Source organism: Lipotes vexillifer, unplaced genomic scaffold (genome assembly GCF_000442215.2).
Source record: "Lipotes vexillifer unplaced genomic scaffold, Lipotes_vexillifer_v1.1 scaffold185, whole genome shotgun sequence".
Lineage (NCBI taxonomy): Eukaryota > Metazoa > Chordata > Mammalia > Artiodactyla > Lipotidae > Lipotes > Lipotes vexillifer.
The window spans coordinates 848749-861880 of NW_006794406.1; the positions used below are offsets into that span (position 1 = coordinate 848749).

Here is a 13132-nt window from a genome sequence, read left to right on the forward strand (position 1 = left end):
CAGCAGATAATATTTTCCTGACTCATAGTAGCCCTGAGTTTCTCTGTATGGAGGTATTATCAAACCATGAGGGCAAAAGCAAATTTTGAGCCACAAAAGATGCTGCTAGGCTGTGTGGCTTCTAGATAGTTCCATTTAAGGTAATGTATCTTCATATTTGCCTCTTAAATACAAGGAACCAGCTCACTTTTCTGGTCTAACTTCAGAGAGAAGACTTGCATCTCTGATTGAAAAGGGTTTATGTTTATTGTTACTATAGGTAGCCAGAAAGAAGAGCAGGAAGTAATTAGTGAGAAGAATGAGATATATAGGTATACTAAGCTACATTGTATTCCAGATTGAAAGAATTCAGCTAAGTTTCATTGTACAAAAACTAGAAATTTTGTGCAATCCAATTAAACTTTTATTTGAATACCCACAGTAAGTTATGCACCCAGCAATTTTAAGATAAAGTTCTTCAAGGTGCCCTCCGCATTTCTGTAGGAATGTGTTTGGGTAGAAAGGAACAGAAAACAAAAAACATGAGAAGGTTGTAATAAGATAAACAGTTGAGCAAACTTCATGTAATTGGACCTAATTGGTCCGGGGGGGCTCTAGATAATTCAACTGAAAATTTTAGGTAAAATAATTTAATACAAACCAAATTGATCTATATAGGAATTTGGTAAAAATAATAGTTCAGTCAAAAATCCCCAAACACAGCGGTTTTAAGTATTAATTCATATTTAGACAACTGTTTCTGCTCTCCCAGATTTGTCATAGGAAAAATTTATAACATTTCAAATAATCAACAAGAGAGAATCAAGTAGTTGGAATAACTTAAAAGTCTTTTAGTTATATGTGTAAGAATAAAAACACAGACTAAAACTAAACCAGAGAACTGGTATAATTGGCTTAAAATGGATGGGGATGAAAAAATTGGAGTCAGAAAAATGTCTAGACCTTTTTTTCAATAGTTTCCTTTACTTAAAAGAAATTATAATTATTATAAAAGAAAAGCATTCACAGGGATCTATCCAAAAGAAATGAAAACATATCTCTGCACAAAGGCATGAAAAAAATCTTCATAGCAGCTTTATTCATAATAGCCCCAAACTGGAAATAATCCAGGTGTCCATCAACTGACAGATGGATACAAACAACAAAATATGGTATATCCATACACCAGAATGCTATTCAGCAATAAAAAGAAGTGAATACTGATCTGTGCTTTATTATGCATGAACCTCAAAGACATGCTAAGTAAAAGAAGCCGGACACAAGAGACCACATACTGATTCCATTTATAAGAAATCTGTAGAAAAGCACATTTGTAGAGGCAGGAAGCAGATCAGTGGTTCTCTAGGTCTACAGGTGGCAACAGGAATTAACTGCAAACATCTAGGAAGGAACTTTTTGGGTGATGGAAACCTTCTAAAACTGGATTGCGGTGTTGGTTGCTCAGTTCTATTAATTTTTTGAGATGGTTGAATTGTATACTTAGAATTGGTTAGATTTATATGTAAATTTTATATATCTCGTTAAAGCTGTTCAAAAAAAAAAAAGAAATGGGGCTTCCCTGGTGGCACAGTGGTTGAGAGTCCACCTGCCGATGCACGGGACATGGGTTCGTGCCCCGGTCTGGGAAGATCCCACATGCCGTGGAGCGGCTGGGCCCATGAGCCATGGCCACTGAGCCTGCGTGTCCGGAGCCTGTGCTCTGCAACGGGAGAGGCCACAACAGTGAGAGGCCCGTGTACCACAAAAACAAACAAACAAACAAAAAAAGAAATGTATAATAATTATAGAAAAGACTGATAAGCAAAAGAGAGAAATTAAAGTGGATTTCTCCCAGTCATACACCCTAACTGGAATACAGCATTCAGTTTCCTTTCAGTATGTACATGATCTCATTTTTCTTCAGAAATGGAATCATATAACATTCACTGACTTCCCAGGTGAGGAGAGCCTCACAGACAGAAAAAATAGAGTGAACAAGAAATTAACATACCATAAAGGGCAAGACAGATAGTCAAGAGTCACCAAATTTGAGGTGAAATTTTGGTGGGAAAGTAAATTGATCCCAGAATGGGAAGACAGATCAATTACCTGGTATTTCAATAGCATAATTCTGCTTAAGGATGTAAAATTTGGTGCAGTTATTTTTTTTTTTTTTTAGTTGATTTACAATGTTGTGTTAGTTTCTGGTGTTCAGCCAGCAATTCAGTTATACATAGATATGTGTATATATTTTTCTTCATGTTCTTTTCCATTATACTTTATTACAGGATACTGAATATAGTTCCCTGTGCTATACAGTAGGACCTTCTTGTTTATTTTATATATAGTAGTTTGTATCTGCTAATCCCAAACTTCTGATTTATCCCTCCCCCACCCCTTTTCCCCTTTGATAACCATAAGTTTGTTTTCTCTGTCTGAGTCTGTTTCTGTTTTGTAAATAAGATCATTTGTATCATAGTTTAGATTCCATATGTAAGTGATGTCATATGGCATTTGTCTTTCTCTGACTTCACTTTGTATGATAATCTCTAGGTCCATCCATGTTGCTGCAAATGGCAACATTTGATTCTTTTTTATGGCTGAGTAGTATTCTATTGTGTGTGTGTATATATATCACATCTTCTTTATCCATTCATCTGTTGATGGACACTTAGGTTGCTTTCACATCTTGGCTGTTATTAATAGTGCTGCTATGAACATTGGGGTGTATGTATCTTTTAAAATTAGAGTTTTTGTCTTTTCTGGATATATGCCCAGGAGTGAGATTGCTGGATCAAAAGGTAGCTCTATTTTTAGTTTTTTAAAGAACCTCCATACTGTTTTCCACAGTGGCTGCACTAATTTACATTCCCATCAACAGTGTAGGAGGGTTCCCTTTTCTCCACACCCTTTCCAGCATTTATTATTTGTAGACTTTTTGATGATGGCTATTCTGACCCATGTGAGGTGATACCTCATTGTAGTTTTGATTTGCATTTCTCTAATAATTAGTGATGTTGAGCATCTTTTCGTGTGCCTATTGGCCATCTTTATGTCTTCTTTGGAGAAATGTCTATTTAGGTCTTCTGTCCATTTTTGATTGGGTTGTTTGGTGTTTTTTTTTTTTTTAATTGAGCTATATAAACTGTATTTTGGAAATAACTCCTTGTTGGTCACATTGTTTGCAGACATTTTCTCCCAGTACGTAAGTTGTCTTTTCATTTTGTTTATGGTTTCCTTTGCTGTGCCAAAGCTTATCAGTTTGATTTGGTCCTATTTGGTTATTTTTGCTTTTATTTCTATTGCCTTGGGAGGCTGATCTAAGAAAACATTGCTACAATTTATGTCACAGAGTGTTTTGCCAATGTTCTCTTCTAGGTGTTTTATGGTGTCTTTAAGCCATTTTTGAGTTTATTTTTGTGTATGGTGTGAGGGAGTGTTCTACCTTCATTGATTTACGTGTGGCTGTCCAGCTTTCCCAGCACCACTTGCTGAAGAGACTGTCTTTTCCCCATTGTATATTCTTGCCTCCTTTGTCGAAGATTAATTGACCATGGGGGCGTGTGGGTTTATTTCTGGGCTCTCTTTGTCTTCTCTTATTGTTGTTTTTGGCCATGTGGCTTGCAGGATCTTAGTTCCCTGACCGAGGATTGAACCTGTGCCCTTGTCAGTGAAAGCACAGAGTCTTAACCACTGGACCAGCAGGGAATTCCCTGGGCTCTCTTTTCTGTTGCATTGATCCATGTGTCTGTTTTTGTGCCAATACCATGCTGTTTTGATTACTGTAGCTTTGTAGTATTGTCGGAAGTCAAGGAGGGTTATGCCTCCTGCTTTGTTCTTTTTCCTCAGGATCGCTTTGGCAATTCTGGGTCTTTTATATAGTTCCATATAAATTTTAGGATTATTTGTTGTAGTTCTGTGGAAAATGTCATGGGTAATTTGATAGGGATTCCATTAAATCTGTAGATTGCTTTGGGTAGTATTAATATTTTAACAATATTAATTCTTCCGATTAATAAATATGGGACATCTTTCCATTTATTTGTGTCTTTTAAAATTCTTTAATCAATGTTTTGTAGTTCTTAACATATAAGTCTCTCACCTCCTTGATGAGGTTTATTCCTAAGTATTTCTTTTTTTGATGCAGTTTTTAAAGGGAATTTTTTTTACTTTTCCTTTCTGATATTTCATTGTTAGTATAAAGAAATACAACAGATTTCTGTATGATAATCTTGTATCCTGCTACCTTGCTGAATTCATTTATCAGTTCTAGTTTTTGTGTGGCATCTTTAGGATTTTCCATATATGGTATTATGTCATCTGCTTATAATAATTTTACCTCTTCCCTTCCAATTTGTGTACCTTTTATTGCTTTTTATTGTCTGATTGCTGTGGCTAGGACTTCTGATACTGTGTTGAACAGAAGTGGTGACAGTGGGCATCCTTGTAGTAAATTTCAGCGGGAAGGTGTTCAGCTTTTTACCGTTGAGTATTATGTTGGCTGTGGGTTTGTCATAAATAGCTTTTATTATGTTGAGATATGTTCCCTCTGTACCCACTTTGGTAAGAGTCGTTATCATGAGTGGATGTTGAATTTTGTCAAATGCTTTTTCTGCAGCTATCGAGATGATCATGTGTTTTTTGTCTGTTCTTTTGTTTATGTGGTGTATCCCATTGATAGATTTGCTATGTTGAACTATCCTTGTGAACTTGGGATGAATCCCACTTGGTCGTGGTGTATGATCTTTTTTATGTGTTGTCGAATTCGGTTTGCTAATGTTTTGTGGAGATTTTCTGCATCTGTATTTGTCAGAGATACTGGTAATTTTCTTTTTTGGTGGTATTTTTGTTTGGTTTTGGTATCAGGATGATGGTGACTTCATAGAATGTCTTTGGGAGTGTTCCCTCCTCTTCAGTCTTTTGGAAGAGTTTGAAAAGGATCGGTATAAGTTCTTTGTGTGGTTGGTAGAATTAATTCCCCAGTGCAGCCATCCTGTCCTGGACTTCTGTTTGCAGGGAGTTTTTTTTATTACAGATTGTTTCATTTCTAGTGATTATTCTGTTCAAATTAATTTGTTTCTTAATTCAGTTTTGGAGGACTGTATGTTTCTAGAAACTTGTCCATTTCTTCTGGGTTGTCCAATTTGATGGCATATAATTGTTCATAGTATTCTCTTATGGTTTTTGTATTTCTGTGGTATCCATTGTTATCTCTCCTCTTTCATTTCTTATTGTATTTAGTTCTCTCTTTTCTTCGTGGTGAGCGTGGCCAGAGGTCTGTAGGTTTTGTTTATCCTTTGAAAGAACCAGCTCTTGATTTTATTGATTTCTTTTTTTTTTGTAATTGCAGTATGGATTTACAATGGTGTGTTTCAGGTGTACAGCAGTCAGTTACATGTACGTATGTGTATATGTGTGTGTGGATATATATTCTTTTTCAGATTCTTTTCCCTTATAGATTATTACAAAATATTGAGTATAGTTCCCTGTAGTATACAGTATGTCCTTGTTTATCTATTGATATTTTATGTATAGTAGTATGTATATGTTAATTCCAAGTTCCTCGTTTATCCCTCCCTCCTACCTTTCCCCTTTGGTAACTATAAGTTTGTTTTCTATGCCTGTGGGTCTATTTCTGTTTTGTAAATAAGTTTATTTGTATCTTTTTTTTTTTTTTAGGTTCCACATATAAGCAATATCGTATGATATTTGTCTTTTTTGGCTTATTTAACTTAGTATGATAATCTCTAGTTCCATCCATGTTGCTGCAAATGGCATTATTTCATTTTTCTTATGGCTGAGTAATATCCCATTGCGTGTGTGTGGGTGTGTATGTATATCTGTCACATCTTCTTTATCCATTCATCTATCAGTGGACATTTAGGTGGCTTCCATGTCTTGTGTATTGTAAATAGTGCTGCAATGAACATTGGGATGCATGTATCTTTTCGAATTATAGTTTTGTCCAGTTATATGCCCAGGAGTGGGATTACAGGATCATATGGTAGCTCTAGTTTTAGTTTTTTTAAGGAACCTCCATACTGTTCTCCATAGTGCCTGTACAGATTTACATTCTCACCAACAGTGTAGGAGGGTTCCTTTTTCTCCATACCCTCTTCAGCATTTACTGTTTGTAGACGTTTTTGATGATGGTCATTGTGACTGGTGTCAGGTGATACCTCATGGTAATTTTGATTTGCACTTCTCTAATAATTGGCATTGTTGAACGTTTTTTTCATCTGTATTGGCCATCTGTATGTCTTTGGAGAAGTGTCTGTTTAGATCTTCTACCTGCTTTTTGACTGGGTTGTTCGTTTCTATTTTTTAAAATCTCTTTTATTTATTCCCTCTCTGATCTTCATTATTTCTTTTTCTGACTTTAGGTTTTGTTTTTTTCTTTTGATTCTTTTAGGTGGTAGGTTAGGTTGTTTATTTGAGATTTTTCTTATTTTTTGAGGAAGGCCTGTATTGCTGTGAACTTCCCTCTAAGAACTGCTTTTGCTGCATGCCATAGATTTTGTATGGTTGTGTTTTCATTGTCAGTTGTCTCAAGGTATTTTTAAATTTCCTCTTTGATTTCATCTTGACTCATTGTTTTTTTAGTAGCACAATTGTTTAGTCTCCATGTAATCGTTTTTTTTCTTGTTTTTCTTTCTGTGGTTGATTTCTAGTTTCATGCTGTTGTGGTCAGAAAAGATACTTGAAAGCTTTGTTGAGGTGTGTTTCATGTCCTTGTGTGTGGTCAGTCCTAGAGAATGTTCCATGTGCACTTGAAAACAGTGTGTATTCTGGTTTTATTGGATGTAATGCCCTGAAAATATCAATTAAGTCTAACTATTCTAATGTATCATTTAGGATCTCTATTGCATTATTGATTTTCTGTCCGGAAGATCTATCCATTGATGTGAGTCTGGTGTTAAAGTCTCCTACTATTAGTATTTGTTTTATGTATTCACATGCTCCTATATTGGGTGCATATATGTTAAAGAGTATAATATCCTCTCCTTGTATTGATCCTTTTATCATTATTCAGTGCCCTTGTTTATCGTTTTTTATGGTCTTTGTTTCAAAGTCTGTTTTCTCTGATATGAGTATTGCTACCCCCACCTTCTTGTCACTTCCATTTGCATGATACATCTTTTTCCATCCCTTCACTTTCAATCTATGTGTGTCACTTGCCCTAAAGTGGGTCTTTTGTAGACAGCATGTTGTAGGCTCTTGTTTTTTTGTCCAATCTGCCACTCTTTGACTTTTGATTGGAGCATTTAGTCTATTGACATTTAAGGTAATTATTGATAGATATGTATTTGTTGCCATTTTAAACCTTGTTTTCCAGTTGATTTTGTATTTATTTGTTCCCTTCTTTTTCTTTTTGTCTTTCCTATTGTGGTTTGATGGTTTTCTTTTATATTATGCTTTTGTTCTCTCCTTTTTGTTTTTTGTGAATCTACTGTATGTTTTTGATTTGTGATTACGCTGTTTTTCAAGTATGTTAACCCATTCCTGTATCTGCTTGCTACAACCTGGTAGTCATATAGGCTCAAACACATTCTAAAAAAAAAAATCTGTATTTTCTTACTCTTCTCCCCCATATTTTTTGATTTCAGTGTCCTCTTTTGCACCTTCATGTTTATCCTTTTGCTGTTCATTGTAGTTAATATCGCTTTCACAATAATTTTTTTTAAATCTGTGTACTGGCTTATTTAAGTGATTTACTTTCCAGTTGTGATATTCTTTTTCTTTCCTACAGATTCTTCTTTTCTATTGAGAGAAGACTTTTAATATTGCTTTTAGGATAGATTTAGTATTGCTGTATTCTTTCAGTTTTTGCTTGTCGGAGACATTCTTTCTCTCTCCTAAATGATGATCTTGCTAAGTAGAGTTTCCTAAGCTGTAGGTTTTTCCCTTTCAGGACATCGAATATATCTTGTCACTCCCTTCTGGCCTGAAACGTTTTTGTAGAGAAATCAGCTGATAGGCTTAAGTAGGTTCCCTTTGTAACTAATTCTTTTGTTTTCTCTTGCTGCCTAAAACCTCTTTTTATCTTTAACTTTTGTCATTTTAATTATAATATGTCCTGTTGTGGGTTTGTTTGGGTTCATCCTTTTGGGACCTTCTCTGCTTCCCATACCTGGATATCTGTTTCCTTCCTTAGGTTTGGGAAGTTTTCAGCCATAATTTCTTCCAATACGTTTTTGATCCCCTTTTCTCTTTCTTCTCCTTCTGGGATCCCTATGATGTGTAGATTGGCGCACTTTATATTATCCCATAGGTCTTATATATTGCTTTCATTTTTTTTCATTTGTCTTTCTGTCTGCTGTTCTTATTGGGTAATTTCCATTATTATTTCTTCCTGATCGTTTATTCATCTGCATCATTCAGTTTGCTATTCATTGCCTTTAGCTCAGCTTTCATCTCAGCAAATGAGTTTTCTAATTTTTCTTGGTTTCTCTTTATAGTTAGTAACTAGTTCCTTGTTACAGTGATCTGCATTTCTATTGATAGCCTTTCTTAATTCCTTCAGTAGTTCTGTTACCTCCTTTTTGAACTCAGGGTCTAGTAGACTGGAGAGGTGTTTCATTTTTTGTTCTTTCAGGGGAGTTCTCTTGACCTTTTCATTGCATTTGGCTCCTCTGCTTCTTCATTTTACTTATATTTCTCTTACTGTAAGAGTTTAGGAGAAACAGTTATCTACTGTTGTCTTAGAGGGCTGTTTTTATGTTGGAGCATCCCCGTGTACCCTGCATGAATCTAATATTTTTGGTGTGAGAGCTGTTTTTAGTGTGGGGCCCTGCCACGTCTTTTCTCAGTATGTGCTGGCCGTTATCCCATTGATGGGGGTGTGACTGGTGTGGTGGTGACCAGAGCCTGCAATGGATATTGAGCAGGGCATCCTCTTTGCTCTGTGGTTGTCACAGCCCTGTTGGGGACAGGGTCTGCTCACCAGTTATTGGAGTAGAAGCCCCCAGATACATTTCTAAGCTACTACAGTGTGAGATAGGCAAGACTGGTGTGCTCCCGCTGGGAGAAAAGCCACTGCCTGTTCCTCCACAGGAGCTGTTTGCCGGGAGGGCATCTGTGGTGTTGCCTGTCACTCGTGCAGTCTCACAAAACATGTTCTTGTTGGCACTGCCCTGGCCCCTCCTCAATCATGGGAATGCAGGCAGTCGACCTGGGTGACCCTTGGGCGCTGTGCTCACAAAACCAGCAGCGCAGATCCGCTGAAGTCAGGCACCTGAACTGTCATGGTCGCACACCTGGACCTGCCCTGGGAGCTACAGAATCAGCCCAGACCCCAGCTCCACCTCCACATATGCATGCCCACAGAGCTTGCAGCTGCTAATGCCACACTTGCCCCAGCCACAGGATCACCAGTAATCTGCTTGGATGTCCCACAGGTGCTGAGCTTACAAAGCTGCCAGCAGCGGCATAAATCTGCAGATTGATCAGCTGCTGGGACACAGCTAGATTTCAGCCCCACCTCCAAGTGTGGGCAGCACTCCCGGGCTTGCATGCTCCCAAAGATCATAGAGGCAGAGCCACACCTGCTGTGAGCACGCAGAGATTGAGGCTGCTCTGATGGGGCCTTGCCCCTCCCTTTGCTTGAGGGTCACCCCATTAACAGAGGAGCTTCTATGGCAGACCCAGGCTCAGTCCTGTGTAGACCTCCTGTTGCAGCCCAAAGCATACTCCACCCCCTTCAGGCTGTCTCTGCACAGCGAATCCCAGTCCTCTCCCCAGGTCTGTCCCCTGAAGCCCAAGTTTCAGCACCTAGCCCCCATGCCCACTAGCAGACATGCGTCTGGCTGGGGAGTACAGCAAGGTGGTCAGGACCGTCTGTGCCAGCCTCTGTTCTGCCTGTGGCAGGCTGGGTGCTGCATTCTCCTCTGAGCCTCTGAAGCTGTCTTGCTGGCCTGGCTGATGTTCCAGTCAGTGAAGGGAGTTCCCAGTGTGAGGGAACCTTCCCTCTTACACAGGTGCCTCCCAGGGACGTAGATCCTGTCCCAATTCCTTTTTTTTTTTTTTTTCCTACCCAGTTAAATGGTGATCTTTCTTGCAACTTTGGTTGTATTAGATCTGCCAACATTCGGTAGGTATTCTGCGAGAATTATTCCACATGTAGATGTATTCTTGATACGTTTATGGGAGGAGGTGAGCTCCACATCCTTCTATCCCACTGTCTTGATCTATGGTGCAATTTTTGCCTTCATTTTTTTCTTCTAATTTGTTTTTCATAAACTAATCATCCTAGTTTTTTTTAATTCATAAGTATGTGTAACCGTATGATGAGTAAAATGGTCTTTTAATTTTTTTTTCCTTTCCATAAAGGCCTACAGCAGTGAATTCTTTGATTTCAAAATATGGATTTCAGGAGCAGCTTCTTTACTGTGAGTTTGCTTTAAAGGATATATCACTTAATTAGCTGTTGAATAGACTAAATGTAAAACTTAACTAATTTTAATGTTTTTACCTCTTTTAATCTTAAAACTTATGTAACTAAAATATTTCTAGGGGGCTTCCCTGGTGATACAGTGGTTGAGAATCTGCCTGCCAATGCAGGGGACACGGGTTCGATCCCTGGTCTGGGAAGATCCCACGTGCCACAGAGCAACTGAGCCCCGTGCGCTAAAATTACTGAGCTTGTGCTCTAGAGCCCGCAAGCCACAACTGCTGAGCCCGCATGTTGCAACTACTGAAGCCCGCGTGCCTAGGGCCTGTGCTCTGCAACAAGAGAAGCCACTGCAATGAGAAGCCTGTGCACCACAATGAAGAATAGCCCCCACTCGTGGCAACTAGAGAAACCCCGCATGCAGCAACAAAGACCCGACACAGCCAAAAATAAATAAATTAAATAAATTTATTAAAAAATATATGTTTCTGGTTGGGAAGTTTCTCTGTACCAGTTTTCATATACGTGTCTTGTTATACCCACCAAACATTTAGTGTTGGGTACCTCAAGAGGAGTGGAATAAAAAAAAATTGTGTATAAAATACTCTGTTATGCATATGCATATAGAGATTTAAAATTTTGGGATTAAGAATAATTTTTACTTTGTTTCTTACAGATTTTTACTACATTTTCTTATGAAAGTAGTGTTTGGCTAAAAAAATTTTTACAAAAGGCTTATAGGGATTAAAAATAAATTCTTAGCATTCAAACAGTACAGTAATATCTTCAAAATAATTTTGGTCCATTGACTATTTTGTGTTTTTGTGAAACTCTTAGGAGATTTCAAAGATTTTTTTTTTAAAGCTTGGCTGGAGTAATTTTTAAAAGCAGCGACAATCTTTCAACTCAGGTATCTGTACAAATATAAAATTAAAATGAATAATGGAAAAGAAATTTAAATACAGAACCAAAAATTAATTTTTGTTCACTATATTTTTTAGAATATGGAGTTAAATTAAAATTTTTTAAGACAAATTTAAAATTAAAATGTGACGTATTTCTGAATTTCCATAATCGGAGTTGGTGAAATTTCATTATAATGTACAGTTCTTCAAGTAATAACTGATAAATTGATAACTTCGTCTGAATTTAGCTTGGGTTTGTGTTGTACAATCACACAAAATTTAAAATTATGTGCTGCAGTCAATTGTGAAATCTAGACCTTTCTGATGTACTCTAATTTACTCAGCATTGGAATTCTGAAATTCATATGTAAACTTATTTTTATTTCTGTTAAAAGCTAACTTTCCTGAATCATTCTTTGTGCCAGACATCTTTTGACTGTTATTGTTGGTTCACTTAGGAATAACTCCTTCCTATCTGCTTTGTCTCTTTTTAGGGGATTTTGATATTTAAAACAACAAAGTGTGTAGTCGAATGTTATGGTTTAAATAAAAATCATAAATTTGGTGTTAATGGCAGCACTAGTAGGTGGCAGAGTTGAAGTTTGGACTTAGGCTATCTGGGTCCATATCCATCCTCTTAACCATGGCATTATATTTCTGTTATAGGTATGATTAAAATGTGTTCCTTCAATTTAAACAGTGGAAATGTAATAATTTATACAGATTTTCATGGCTCTGTTTCACACTGTTGATTCTAATAGGATCCAGGTGTCTTGATTTTTCTAAATATGAGGAAATTGAACTTGGTAACACTAGTAATTGTGTATTATCTGTTCTCAGAGTGTGTAATTGTCTACTTTTAATCATGAGATAAATATTGGCATTTTTCTTCCAAAATTAGACTAAAAAATTCAACATTAATATTAATTAGTTTGTATTACAGTTCAGCATCTTTAGCTAGTTGCCAAAATTTCCTGAATTTATGACCTGAGTATTCTCATAAATTGGCAGGAAAATTTTGTCTAAAATATAATGTCTTTATTTAGTATGAAATTTAAATTTTAAATTGCTTTTTTAAAGGGTAAGAATAACTAAATTGTGAAATTTTAAAGTGTTTTACTTTTTGAGATTTTTACCTGCTCTGATTTTTTTCTGTTTGTTTGCTTTTCTTTTAAGCTGTTCTTGAGGAACTTGTTAATAGTGGACGCTTACGAGGCACTGTGGTTGGTGGGAGACAGGATAAAGCGGTGTTTGTCCCTGACATTTACTCCAGAACACAAAGTACTTGGGTGGATTCTTTTCTCAGGCAGAATGGCTATCTGGGTAACTTTTTTTCTTTTTAACTAAAAATCATTTCTAATATTAAACACATTCTTAGAAAGACTGTACTAGCCCTGTGAGTACACATGTACTTTACTGTTGGCCAGCAGACTATAATGGTTCTTTTTGAGTATAAAAGTAGTCATCACACTGTAGGTTTTTGTGGGTCATGTTAACTGAGTTTAATTCCATAGTTATTGAACAGTTGTAATGTAGAAAGGCCAGAAGCCAGTATTGATTGTTACCAGCCTTCTAGTAATGTGATACTATATATAAGATACTTCAAGTTCTTTTTAATTTATAAAAAGTAATTATATCTATTATATCTTGTAACTTATGAAGTTGCTTGGTTTTTTAGTTACATAATCTTAGAAATATTTTATTGCTGTCAGTTTTACAGTGTTCATTTTTATTAGTTATCCAGTACTTCAGAAACATAGAAGTTATTCTAAATTTTGTTTCTGAGGTTCCATCATTTGGATAAAGTAGATTGATTGAATTTAATCATTAAAACAAGTAGTATATATATATATATATA

At 36.5% G+C, this 13132-nt stretch overlaps 1 protein-coding gene across 1 annotated transcript in view; it reads left to right on the top strand.

Moving 5' to 3' along the window:
* The window catches only part of UFL1 (UFM1 specific ligase 1), a 51956-nt gene that overhangs the window by 23442 nt on the left and 15382 nt on the right, over positions 1-13132 (top strand). Inside the window, exons 7-8 of the mRNA XM_007467184.1 lie at positions 10309-10367; positions 12451-12597. Coding sequence (XP_007467246.1) covers positions 10309-10367; positions 12451-12597 — 206 coding nt within the window. The remainder of the gene's footprint in view (positions 1-10308; positions 10368-12450; positions 12598-13132) is intronic.